The following is a 14,019-nucleotide window of genomic DNA, read 5'->3' as shown; positions in this document are numbered from 1 at the left end:
AAAAGGAGACGCGTAGTAACCCATTTGAGCGTGTCGGCCACTATACTTTTCTGACGTAGCTATAATGTGTGTTTTTATTGTCTCGCTAGCCTCAAACTGATCACTGTAACTTTTTTATATGTTTAACAGATCCGTAATTGTCCTGTCGTTATGTCAAACCTGAGTTATTTGTCATTACCGAATTCGGTCATTGATTCGAGGAAAATCCGTTGCATATACTTGTTAAACGAGACGTCTTTCACACTCACTGATGATAACCAAAAGGTACGTGAACATGACATCTATCTATCCATCTATCCATCTATCTATGTAAAAGAAATACAAAATGTTTTAATCTACATACATTTTTTAATAAAAAAAAGGACTTTGGTATGATAGTTCAGATATTTTCCCCTAGTATTTAAATCAATGTTTTCTTTTTTTTCCTGAATCTAGTTTTTTTTTTGGTACCACTATGAGGCACTAAATAATACGCACTGTCCCTTTAATATTCAACTTTGTTATATATTTACAATTAGTTTATTTACTTGTCTTTTTTATAAGAAGGGTGGTAAACCACCTCGGTCTTCGCACAAGTGAATTTCCGCAGCCATTTTCCTGTAGCTCATCACAACTTCTTATCCAGCTTTAATTTTGACTGACTCCTTCCTACCCCAGTTATAAAAACGAACACATGGAGGAGGAAAAAATATTCCTCAACAATAGATAGTTAGGTTGCATACTCCTCTACTCCTTCATCTACTCCTCTACTTCTACTATTCTACTCCTACTCTACTCTACTCAACTCCTCTATCCTACTCCGTCTCCTCTACTCCTACTTCTACTATTCTACTCTACTCTTACTCCTCCTTCTCCTACTCTTCTACTCCTACTCTTCTACTCCTACTCCTACTATTCTACTCCTACTATTCTACTCCTACTCCTACTCCCACTATTCTACTCCTACTCTACTTGCTCTACTCTACTCTACTCTACTCTTACTATTCTACTCCTACTTCTTCTATTCTACTCCTACTATTCTACTCCTACTATTCTACTCTTACTCCTACTCCTACCCTATTCTACTCCTACTTCTACTCCTACTCTATTCTACTCTGACTTTATTCTACTACTACTCTATTCTACTCCGACTCTATTCTACTACTACTCTATTCTACACCGACTCTACTCTACTCTACTCTACTCTACTCTACTCTACTCTACTCTACTCTACTCTACTCTACTCTACTCTACTCTACTCTACTCTACTTTACTCTTACTCTTACTCTTACTCTTACTACACTACTCAAGAATAAAAACAAACCAATTTTGTCTTTTAAAGTACTGCAACTTTTTTTGTGTGTATGTTTCAGAAGTCGGTCCCTCTTTTCCTTGGTGCCGACGTCTTGGCCAATACGGATGTCCGAGGCGAAAACCATCCCAGGCTTCATGCCAAGTTTGCAAGGAAAGGCCTGGCCACTAAAATCTATTTCCCTTCAGGTGGAATTCACAAAAGCAAAACGAATAACAAGTTGGGTATTTTGGGTCATTCTATGTTTTTGATCTTGTCAGAATTCAGGTTCTCCGGGTTGAGGGTGGCGGCGTCCACCAACGGCCTGTGGTTCTACACCATTCATGGACTTTTCCGTGTAGCCTTTGAGATGTACACCAAGCGGGAGCAGCTGGCGGTTATGGACAACTTCCAGGTAGGAATGCATGTCTGGAAATATCTCTAACTAGGATTCTTCTCTATTGGGAGAATATCTATTGGGAGAACCACGTGTATTCATCATCCTTTTTATATACCTGTATATGAGAAAATAGAAATAAGAACAATAATAAGTATAAAATCGGATACAATTTACCTGCAGATGAAACGAGTCACAACATTAGCTTCTCTGCTGGCTCTGATCTCTTTAATTTCTTTTAGGGGAATTCGCATTTTAGCACAACAGAAACAAAACGAAAATAAATCCAAACAGCTTGACACCATTTAACAGAAAAGTTGAGCAAAACTCAATATCTGGATATTCCATGGCACATAAACTTGTTACAGATCTTCGCTGACTAGCCTTAACCAATGTCTGTTTGTGATTGCTCATTTCTGAACCCAGCTAAAACCAGCGGCATGACATCATACATTATTTATGTTGTTATTTACCTGCCGCCTTCATAAGATTTGAATGTTAAGAAAAACGGTGCAGTGTCGTAATATTTAGTGCCTCCTAGTGGTACAAATACTTTCATTCAGTAATGAGTTAATGAGGAGCAAAATGTGATAAACTGAAATAATGAACATTTCTGATTTAACCCCTAAGGGGACAGTTTGAAATATTAAGGGCCTCCTAGTAGTACAAATACTTTCATTCAGTACAAAAAAAATAATTTGAATACTAGGCAAGAAATTATAATATAAATGAAAAGCAGTGCAAAGGATATTAGAAGTAATGCATTTCCAAAATAAGAGTAGAGAAATAATGTAAACGCATACTTTTACGGAGTATTGCTTGTAGACTGGAAGCGCATTATAAAAATAGTTAATTAACTAATTTGACTTCCAGCTTAGTTAATTCATTGCCAGCCTTCCAAAATGGAAAAAAATGGAGGATTGATGGCTAAAACCATCAATGGTACTAAATTCCAAACAGATTTTTGACGTTTTATTCGTCATCGGTAGAGAAAGAGTAAATGACAAAAACATTTGATGCATTGTCAACACAACTACACCACAATTAATTGACTTCCAGCTTAGTTCATTGACTGTATAACAAGCCTACTTAAAGGCAAAAATAGGGTTGACGTCAAAAAATGTCAATAGCACCAAAATTTAGAATGCATTTTTGAAGTTTTTAATGGCCATTAGTAGTTATTGACAAAGCAATGGATGATGGTCACCAGTTGAGGGTGTCCCCTGCCCACTGCCGGCAGATAGCTGGGATGGGCTCCAGTACCCCCACCACCCTACTGAGGATAAGCGGTGCAGATAATGGATGGATGGAGTCTTACACAAAACTAAACCTCGCTTAAAATTGACTTTCAGCTCAGTTCATAGCCAGCCTACTTGAGTGGAGGATTGGTGTGTAATCCGTCAATGGTACTAAATTCAGAATCGATCTTTGACGTCTTTAGTCGTTATTAGCTGTGAATGAGTTAATGAGGAGACAAATGTGATAAACTGAAATAATAAACATTTTGGATTTAACCACTAAAGCTTTTATTCAACTTACTAAAATTTAAAAAGAGAGGTAAAATCTATAGCAGTCAATGGCATTAAATTCAGAACTGTATTCAACGTCTTTAGTTGTCATTGGTCGCAAATAAGCCAATGAGGAAATAAATGTCATAAATTGAGCCAATGAACACATTTAATTTTACCACTAAAGCCTTTATTCAACTTACTAAAATGGAAAAAGGAGGAGTGACTGAAACCGTCAATTGCGCCAAATTCAGAACAGGTTTTTGACGTTCTTAATCGACATTGGTAGTGAAAGACTTAAGAGTAACACCAAAATAAAATAAGGAAATAAAATATGAATATGAAATGGAAACCGCATTGACAGTCATACCTCAATAGTGTGTGTGAGAAATAAACGTGAGAATATTTTCCACAAGATGACAAATCTAGGTGCACTCTGTTGCAGGATTTGTGGAAATCTCAGATGACCGACATCCCACTGAAGACCAGTTACAGGCTGCGTGCACAGCTCGACCAATCACAGACCGGGAGCGAGCCACTCAACGACCAATCACAAGAGCAGCAAGAGAAAAAAAGTGGACAATTGTCATCGGATCACTCTTATTCCACACAGCAGAGCTGTCGACGTTTTTCTGAACTTGAGAAAAAGCTCCAGAGCTTAAGCTCCAAGCTGACTGGCAAAAACTTTACGGAGAACCACCTGGACTTGGCGCTGCTCCTGGTCGAGCAAGCCGAGCGCTGCCTGGAGGAGACGGAAAACGGGGCGGAAATAGAGACGGAACTCGCGGGCTGGCTGGGTTGCAGGTTCGCTGAGGCACATGCCGATATCAGCCGTCAGGTGGAGGCCTTCAAAGAGCGTCATATCCAGAAGATCGAGGAACTACCACCAGCCGAGGAGCTTTCCGCACAGTTGTTCCCGGACGCCATGAGGACGTTGCTGCTAAACTGGATGGGGCTAAGCCGGGATGAGGACAGCGCCAGAAGGCGAAGCGAGTACCCCATTCTGCTCCTCATCCTGGAGTTTGCTAATCACAATCTCATTACTGGTGTAGCACATGTACTCTATTCCACTCTCATCTGCAAGTAGCTTGATAAGGGATTGAAAGATCATGGATTCATTCATTCTCCAAAACCGCTTATCTTCACTAGGGTCGAATAGGGGCAGGAGTCCATCAAAGCTGACATAGGACACTCTAGACCAGAGGTCAACAACAAGTGTCTTTGGAGCCACATGTGGCTCTTTGGCAGTCCCTAGTGGATTCCTGGCGCTTTTTCAAAAATGTTTGATAATGGAAAATGACATGGTTCCCAATAAGTATAAATACAAACAGTATGTGTTGCCTTCGTTATAGGGCTTATAAAAATCGTTTGATTTTTTTGTGGTTCAAAACCTGCTTTTTTTCAGGCCAATATAACTCAACTTTTGGGGTTTGGCAACCACGGCACACATATAGGAAACTGGAGTTCCCCAAGTATGCAAAGAACATTCAAACTGCACAGAGAGGCTGGTTGCTGGAAGCAAACTGAAGACCTTTCAATCTGAGGCAGACGTGCTTACCTGTATCCACCGAGCCGCTCAATAAATGAACATTTTCTGTGTCATTATGAATTGTGTTGTAATTCCTTATGGAATTTAGACAGTATTCGAATTTGGAAACAGTCTATATGCGTTCAGAAAGCATCCATAAAATGTCAAAGCCACCTCATCGGTTTCCAACACTAAAGGCAAATAACCCATCCATCCATTATCTGGACCGCTTATCCTCAGTAGGGCTGCGGGGGTGCTAGAGCCCATCCCAGGTATCTTCGGGCAGTGGGCAGGGGACACCCTGAACTGCTTGCCAGCCAGTCACAGGGTACAGAGACGGACAACTCACTCATTCACACCTAGGGACAATTTGAGCCGGCCAATTAACCTGACTTGGATGTTTTTGGGACGTAGAACAAAACATGCAAACTCCACACGGGAGGTTGCGGTAGCTGGACTTGAACTCTTCACTTCTTTACCGTGGGGCTGTGCACAAACCACCCAGCCGCCATGCCACACGGCAAACAACCCACACAATGTTTCTAACTGGAAGAGCTTGCGATACCAACTGTTTATTATGCCAAATGAAACGCTAAGAATTTGTCAGAAAGTATTTTATTTGAGGTATGTTGAAAACTCAGGTTCATCTGCCATGCTTCGTTTCATTTGTGGCAGCCCCAAAAGCAGGATTAGCCAAATACTTTTTCTCAACTGGATGTCAAACTAAAAAACGACAAAACACACACAACAAAAAACAATGCTATACTAAGGTTTTACAGGGCCTTTTTTCAGCTGAGACTAAAAACAGTTTTCACATAACTTCAGTTTCCAGGCAGAATACACTACTCACAAAAGTTAGCCGATATTGTGCATTCAAAATGATAAAACTTGCACTATAACCTTTCCGAACAAAAAGGGACACTGTGTAATATCTGACCAGTATATGTTGCTTTATTGTGTCTTGCAACCGGAAACGAGTGCTACAAAACACAGGAATACAAATACAAGTGACCAAACCGAACAAGGTATTTGCTTTTCGGGGTAACCATAGCAAGAAGATTGCAGACAATCATGTAAGTTCCTTCTAGGCGAGCGTCATGGTATGTAAAATAAATTCCTTGCTATCAGTATTGCTGGTTTAAAAGGTAATTATTGTATCTTTTTCTTGTTTTTTAACAATGATTGAAATTTATTTATCACTTGGTAAGTGCTAAATATTACACAATGTCCCTTTAGTTTTGACACGTTCACTTGCGCATAAACCATATGTACATTTCATTACTTTTACATGTTTCTATCCTTTTAATTTGTTTTCGAAACTGAAACCATATGGTAGAGATCTTCCGTTTAAAGTCTGAAAGTCAGTCCTGGCTACCAACGTTTGTAGTTAGTATGCCCCCCACCCATATGGGTGTTTTTTTTCCCTGCTCATAAGCAAGCACTGGAGATGAATACAGCTTTCACCTAAACATAGTGATGAAATAATACTCCTCTTGTAAAGGTTATAGGGCATTTTAGGAAAACCCAAAGGCCCAGTATTTAAAGTTTTTGGGTGGACCGAAAAATAAAAAAAACTACCAGTTTAATTGCAAAAAAAATAAATGAAGCAGCAATGTCCGTGTGATTCAATGTAGGCATTTGGTGGGACAACTTGTCACATCCTCTAGGAATAAATTACAACAGAGTCCCACGCAGACCTACATGGGATCCATTCCGCGAGAGAACGCAGAGGAGAAGCCGAAGCCCATTCCCCGCTGCGTGTGCGTCTGCGATCGGGCCATCTCGTACTGAACGTCTAAGTTGCGGAACATCTCCTCCTGTTTCTGGAGGGTCTTCATACTTTCGTCATTTAGAGGTTGGGACGTCTCCGCCTCGTCTTCAGCCTGGTGGGATCGATGGCGGGACTCAGGACAAGTCAACACTAAGAAAAAGTGCAGTGATACCTCGGTACTGGCACGACTCTAATACAGACTACAGTAATCCCTCACTACTACGCGTTTCGGTGATTGTGATTTCATTACTTTGCAGATTTTGAATTTAATAGCCTCTATTGTTATTGCTATCAACGATTATGCATTGTGTTCTGCAGCAGACAGCACACAGCAAATGCTATCATGAGGGCAAGTTGTAATTGAGTTAAATTGACGTGACTGTGTGTTTAACAGGTAGGCTTATGTATGCCAACAGTCAAACAGCAGGGTAGGGGCACAAGTTAATGTGGCCACCAGAGAAGAAATTCATCAATTGAATCAGACTATGAGGAAAGTGAGAAGAAATAGTGATCACCAGCAAGTGCTCAGTGGATTATTATCGAGTCTGGGAAGGGACTAAGGCGGCATCGGGGGAGAAGGCAATTTACCCACGAAACGGATCATCTGGAGCTGCAACTCGTGGGAAACCACTACATTCTGGACGGTTGTATTTCAATCATTGGGGGGAACAGTCTAAAATCAAGGATACTGAATGCTAGCGTTCAGCTAGCCAGCTGTCTTTAAATCTTGCTTTCTTGCACCGAAAGGAAAATCCCCGCAATGTACTTTTGTTTAATGACAATAAAATCCATTCGACTACAAATCTGTGTTTGGTCTCTCATTTGTAGATTTCTCTATCGTTATTTTGTTATAGTCGTATACTTTCAGTTGGTAAGCACGTCATCTTGAAGTAAGATTGTTTTATATATTTTATCTTAAAAGTGTTTAATATTTAGTATCGATAAGTTTGAATAATTAGCGTTGTTCCAGGTGGTATGTTTTGATGAGGGGGAAGTTCAGAATTTTGCCAGACCACCTGGAAATTCCAGAAAAGTCACAGAAAGACTTTGTGAGTTACAAACCACATCCATTCCCTACATAAAAAGGATTGCATTTTGCCAAAGTTTTTGTAAAAAAAACACACAGCTTTGTCTGTATGTACAAGAACAGAATATTTTCTGTTTTTATGTTTTATTGCAATAAAAAAACTAAAAGGAAATGCGACGCTCCAGCGCTTTTTCACTAGTCTCGCAATCTGGATGTTGATTAAAGCACGCAGGAGATAAAGCTCTAATTCAGTATTTATGGTTGTTTAGGTTAACTTTTTTTTCGGTACTTTGAAATGTATGAAATAAATACCTTTACTCCATATGGGGGAAACATGCTTACATACTCGAACAATTCGGTGTCAGAACGCAGACCCTAGACGGATTATGGTGGAGTACCGAGGTATCACTAGTACAGGGAAGAATATTTACCTTAATCCCCATTAATTTGCGAAATTTGACATTTTGGTCCTTGTTACCAAAGTTGAGACTCTCCCACAACTCAGCCGTCTGGGATTTGTCCTGGAAAATGTAAAACAATCATTTTCATTCGTATTTTATGTGCAGTTTAGCATATGCTGCTTCATCCAAAGCCAGGCTTACCCCTTCTTTCTTGCCCTGCCACAACTTCTTCCGCTTCTTTTCCTGCTCTGCAAACTTGGAGGGATTAACCGCAGACGGGTTGTAAAAGCTGGGCACGGCCACGCCCGTCTCGGCCAGTGTCCTTGCCTGCAGCGCTGCCATCTGCGCCGCCATGGCGATCTGGGGCGTCACCTGCGTGCCGGACGCAAGGAGAGCCGCGACGTTGAGGGTGTGGTTAGATGAGGCGGCCACGGCCGGTACGGCAGTTGGGGAGGCCACCGGTGATTTCGCTAGAAAACAAAAAAGAACTCAGCACAGAAAATGCGATAGTAGCCTTTTTAACAGGTGAACCATATTTTCCGGACTACCCCATATCAAGACCCCTGCACTAGAATGACTAATCCAACAGGGATACAGACAACACACAGAAAAGCATTAGGTCATTATCAGACCATGTTTTTTCATTTTTTCTCAGCTCAAACTAAGCATTGTGACAAATGATTTGAATATGTGCAGCCATGCGTTTATTTATATCATTCAGTACGACCGGATTAATTCCCAGAATGCTGTTCTCTTCATCCAGTTCAGAATAACCAATACACTTCCCACAATGCCTTTCTCGTCATTCAGTTAAGTATCTTGTGTTATCCGGTGAATGCCTGACAATATTCTCACGGCGCCGACCAATGATAACGTCAACACTTTTGTACTATGACTAAAAATAATGTGATGATGAGAAAAGACCTAATGCCTTTTCATGTGTCTCCTGTATCCTAGTAGATATGATTTTGCACACTCCACGCTACAATCCGGATTAGATTGCCTTTGCATCCAATGTTTTGTAATTGTGATCAATGATATAAGCCTACTGATCAATCAATGATAAAATACATCACTTTTTTATTTTATGCGCACCCCTTGCACTTTCAGGCGCCATATGTATAAAATATACTGCTATTTTTGAGGTGTGTGTCTTGTAATCCGGTGCACTTTATAGTGCGGGTAATCATTCATTCCATGACTCAGTTCCCAAACTCATTTTTTGCAAGTTCTCAGCGGAACAAAACCAAATATCAACCCCAACTGTTCTGTGTTTGTGAAAACCGGCAAATTGATAATGCTATAATTTGGTTAGTGTTAATGAAGACCCTTTAAGGCAAGGGTCACCAATGTGGTGCCTGCGGACACCAAATAGCCCCCTATGAACACCTGAGTAGCCTGCGGATCGGTCCCAAAATAGCACACCAGATATGGGCCATTAAGAATTTCTTGAAAATGTTATTTTAGCTGGCATGAAAATTATAACATGATCATTGCCATTCTTCCCTAATTCTTTTTAAAATAGTTCATAAACACACAGCTATATATGTAAGCTTCAAAAATGTAGGCGACCACTGCCCAAGAAGAATCAATTGAGTTGCCCCGTTAAACTTAATGTGACACAACATCTCAAGCTTTAGAAAAAATTCAACGATGTAGCCTCACCTCCAACAACGTCTTTCTGACGTTTTTCTGTCAATTCCTTCTGCTCCTGGAGTTTCTTGGCACGCTCTAACCTGCAAAACGCAAGCAAACCAATCAGGTAAATCAGTCCATATACAATTTTAGAGCAAGACCTAACAGTCAGACATTGTCTGCAGTGCATGTCCTAAAATTGATGACTGATAAAAGGTGCAGGTGAGTTACTTCAGGAAAGGTAGCTCATTGCTTAAAGAGGGAATCTGCCATTTTCATACTAGCACTGCATGTTCTTTATTCCGGACGACAAGTCGCAGGTATTTTTCAGTTTGTCCGGAGGTGAGACTTAAAACATCATCATTTCATTGAGTTTTACATTTTTAGTGCCTGGATATCGTGTCACATATTATTTTCACACCAAACCGCAAAAGTGTGCTGTAGGCCTGTGTGGATAATTTCAACCTTGCCGAAGAGCTGAACAAAATGGCAACGGAATAAAAAAATCATTATTCAGATGGCAAACTGTAAATAATGAAATATGCGGCCAAAACAGTAATCAAGCTGCAAAAAGAAAGTTTGGAGTTAGCGAGAAGGTGACAATGAGTGTGACGTAACCGATGTAGAAGCGGAAGGAGGAAGTGGCGGATAGTTAGCTTTGACAAAAATGTCAGAAGCACCATCAGACACTTACGTTTTTATTTTATAATATAAATGATTCCATCTATTACTTTACAGAAATGCCTGTTTTAGGAGGGTGTTCCATTACAGAAACTGAGCAGTCTGAGAAGGCTTAAGAGTTATTAGCTTCACTTAACAGATGGAGCATACAACAGACAAGACAAAATAAGTAAAAAGTGAGTCTTCTGAAAACGATGGCGAGCAAAGACTTCACTATAAAATAGTTTAAATTTTCATACTAACGCTAAAGTGTTTTTCTCTGCAATTAAACTTTACGCAGCGTGAAATGAAAAATAGGAAACAAAAAGTTAAATTGTCCTGTTTGGAGCTTACCTTCTAGCGAGAGCTTCTTGTGCGTCCATGGCTGTGTTCCGTCCACGGAAAACGGGCGGATTAGGGGACCCGCTTCGACTCCTCTTGGGCGGCTTTTCACTCCTTTTTTTCCGCTCCCTGTTGTGACCAGAGTAATCCTTGAGTCTTGAAATAAATGTGATCAAATTGGTATGGTGGGGCACACCTGCTTCTGCTGCGACACCGATGTTTGGACCTCGACCGTGACCGAGAGCGAGGTCTCCTCTTTCGATCACGGCTGTGTGATCGGGATGAGCGTCGCCTGTCGCGGCTCTTGCTTCGATGCCGCCTGATGGGAATAACATCAGGTTTGAAGTTAAAGCTCTAGCCAGCGAAAAAGGCAAAAATCACAAGGATACGGCGACCCCATCTGACAACATTTCGCCCCCTCTTACCTACATTTTCCCTATTTTACAACATCAATAACAAATTATTTAATGTGGCTAAAACCGGATAGATTTCAAAGTTGGCACTGTTTGTACATATGAGTTACATCGAAAACGCCCATCTGGTCTCACATTAGGACATGAAAGAGACCGTGCAACATCTCCCCAACCCTCGGAAACCTGCCCTCCCCTCCAAATCCAACCTCAGAACAGATTGTCATATCCCAGGGGTGTGCCATATTCCAAAACCAGGCTTACCTCTCTCGTGAATTTGAACGTGAAGAGCTGCGACCTCTGGGGGACCTTCTTTCTTTGCGCCGCGATCGTTCGTCAGCAACCTCGCCTGAGAGCCTCTCGTCCGCTTGCTTGTGTGTTTTGGATGGCTTCTCCGACTCCCTCTTTCGTGCCTGTTTCAAGAATAAGCGGGTCTCTTTCAGGAAAATAGCGCAACAGAGAGTTAGTACCATGTCTTGTACGGACATTCATTTCTTCTACATTCAGAATACATGCTAAAACATTAATGGAAGTGCTGTACACTCTTAAAAGTATTCGAAACCTTCAGTCAGCATTTCATCTTCACAATCATGGACTATTGCAGTGTGACTTCAGTGTCCATTTGAATTGATAAAAGACAGCACTTTGTATACAAACTTTTCAAATATCAACTATAATTTCAAATACATAAAATATCTGATGGATATGAATGTGTTTGAATAGCAAATAGTTACCTGTCCCCGTAGTAGACATATTATTTTGCTATGTCAGCAGGCTCCTCAGTTCAGTCTCTTCGTGCATTAGCACGCTGAGTGTGATTTATTGTAGAAATGTTATCATGTGGTCTATGCACACAATTTTACAAAAGTAAAATATGTAGCTAATACCCACAGAATATTGTTGCAAAACACATACATCCATGGATGACATGTCAAACCCAAGCTCATCAATTTCTAACATTATATTTGGTCTGTCTCACTAAGGGGTCCCCAACCTTTAATTTGGAAATATGTATTATACCCATCCTACTTATACAGTATCCAGAAAGCAATAAAAAGTTATTTTTTCCCAAAAGGTTTATTAGTTATTCATTTGTTTATTTTACACAAAAACGCTGTCAATAGACAGAAGGAAAATAGAAATTGTCCACATTTACCATCTACAATAGAAATCTAAGAAATGGTGAAAACAAGTGTTCACTGCCTTATTTAAATGACAAATAAGTTAAGCGGTTTGAGCAATAATAAAGCCTTGACAAAATGTGTATACATAATGCTACAAATGCATTCTGAATCCATTGATGTGACACCATTTCCAATGCACCAGTTTGTTCAACAATAAATTCATCATCCAAGATTGGGGACCATTGATCAAATACTCACCATAGGTGCCTAAATACCGAATACTAAAGATTGCTTCAAAAACCCAATACATAAAATATGCACATGAAAATATGTTTTTAATTCAAATAAAGGAAGCAGTTGATTATTTACCTCTTTGCTCCTGCTCCGACTTCGTCTGTGCTTCTTGTTCCCTGTAAAAATAAAAATAAACAGAACAATTAAGAAGGGGATGGTGATAAGGTTAACAATATTTTGTTTTACCCTTTCAGCCCATGCTGTGTTTATTAGTAGGCAAAATATGATCAGCTAATAACCTACATTGGCTCCGTGTTAGCTTAAGATGTAATTTGAAGGTACTGTTGGTAGTATACAAAATCATGCATGGACTTGCTCCCTCAATTTCTTTCAGATATAATCCCCCCTATGTTCCGGTCCGGGGCCTTCGCTCTGAAAATGCTGGTCTGCTAGTGATACCAAGAGCCAAGAAGAGATCCGCAGGCTCGAGAGCCTTCTCCATTCGGGCCCCATTGCTGTGGAATGCTCTTCCATCTTAGATTCGATCTGCAACCTCAGTGGAACTGTTTAAAGCTAAGCTTAAAACACACTTCTATTCTATAGTATATGAACAACCTATATTTTATGTTGACAATATCTGTGTATTATTTGCCCTAATGTAGGTTTTAGATCAGGGGATGGTGTCGTATTAGTCTGTGGTTTACAATCATCTGTGGTCTGCGCAGCCCTTTGAGACTCCTTGTGATTAAGGGCGTCACAAATACACATGACTTGACTAATATGGAGTCTCACTGACAAGTGCAAGGCCAACGTTTGAGAAATTATATGGAAAATCAGTGTTGTCTCAGTTACAAAATGCTTGATTTTCTAAATCTTTGTTGATTAACCATAAGTGTCCTCGACTTATCAACTGTACAAACCTATTACTTACGTTTTCTGTCCCTGGAGCGAGACCTTGAGCGCGAACGATGGTGTTTGGAGCCTCTGGGAGATCTGGAGGAGTCCATGCTGTGCCTTTTGCTGGGATGAACTGGCGAGTGAGCTCTGGTATTGTCTACAGAATCGCCGTTTGCCTGGAAGAGAAAAAAAAATAAACATGATGTTACTAATGAATCGACGGAACATTATGCTGATATTTACACTAACAAAGGTGCAAACAATGTTTCGAAGTGAGGTCTCATTTATGCATTATGCACGAATTACAGAATGTGTAAATTCAAACCAGTACAAAAATATATTGTTCCAGCGTTTTGCCTATTGTGGCAAAATAACAACCAACCCTTAACTCGTAGGTCAAGTTATCGCGGCGCATTGTTCGACCAAATCGCTCATTTCTAATTTACTTATTTCTCAGTTACTAAATATGATATAAACTATTAGTGCCCTCTCCAAATGGATGTAATCGAACCTAGTAAAGGATAACCCCATGGGTTGTTAACCATTAGTACCGCTTTGCTATTTACGTACTTACTAGGCCTCAACGAGCAAAGATAGATTTATTATTTAGTATTTTTAAAACTGCGTCATATAAATATTATCGTAAACACGACCATTAATTATTAGAGTGTGCCTTTAGAGTGTAATATTACTTACAGACATTTAATTGCAAGTTATTTGAAGATACTTTACTCGGCTCTTCGTCGACGACAGAATTTCATTTAGATGCTACAGTGGTTTAGCTAGCAGGGTTGCCAGGTTCTTTGGAAAATCAT

General features: G+C 40.2%; 2 protein-coding genes across 4 annotated transcripts; one reads left to right on the top strand and one right to left on the bottom strand.

The window, feature by feature from the left end:
• Window positions 1-3: 3 nt before the first annotated feature.
• Window positions 4-4,623, top strand: LOC148366081 (uncharacterized). The gene is made up of 4 exons (XM_088336500.1): window positions 4-264; window positions 1,353-1,479; window positions 1,552-1,685; window positions 3,621-4,623. Exons 1-4 carry the CDS (start codon window positions 151-153, stop codon window positions 4,260-4,262), a joined length of 1,017 nt encoding a protein of 338 aa, XP_088192626.1. The 5' UTR covers window positions 4-150; the 3' UTR covers window positions 4,263-4,623.
• A 679-nt stretch (window positions 4,624-5,302) lies between these two features.
• On the bottom strand, window positions 5,303-14,019 carry rsrc2 (arginine/serine-rich coiled-coil 2). Of its 3 annotated transcripts, none has more exons than XM_088336485.1 (10): window positions 13,901-14,019; window positions 13,239-13,380; window positions 12,443-12,483; window positions 11,214-11,362; window positions 10,736-10,858; window positions 10,552-10,668; window positions 9,568-9,638; window positions 8,104-8,372; window positions 7,933-8,022; window positions 5,303-6,586 (listed from the first exon to the last, which is right to left on the bottom strand). In XM_088336485.1, exons 1-10 carry the CDS (start codon window positions 13,904-13,906, stop codon window positions 6,401-6,403), a joined length of 1,194 nt encoding a protein of 397 aa, XP_088192611.1. In that variant the 5' UTR covers window positions 13,907-14,019; the 3' UTR covers window positions 5,303-6,400. The 3 variants fall into 3 exon arrangements, with proteins under 3 accessions (XP_088192611.1, XP_088192613.1, XP_088192612.1); XM_088336487.1 differs by lacking the exon at window positions 13,901-14,019 and adding an exon at window positions 11,684-11,757 and having other exon boundaries at window positions 11,214-11,385; window positions 13,239-13,327; XM_088336486.1 differs by lacking the exons at window positions 12,443-12,483; window positions 13,239-13,380; window positions 13,901-14,019 and adding an exon at window positions 11,684-12,429 and having other exon boundaries at window positions 11,214-11,385.

Source organism: Urocampus carinirostris, chromosome 5 (assembly GCF_059441175.1).
Source record: "Urocampus carinirostris isolate Australia breed hairy pipefish chromosome 5, RoL_Ucar_1.0, whole genome shotgun sequence".
NCBI classification, from domain to species: domain Eukaryota; kingdom Metazoa; phylum Chordata; class Actinopteri; order Syngnathiformes; family Syngnathidae; genus Urocampus; species Urocampus carinirostris.
Note: the sequence above shows the minus strand (reverse complement) of the source record. Positions and strands in the feature narration are given on the sequence as shown.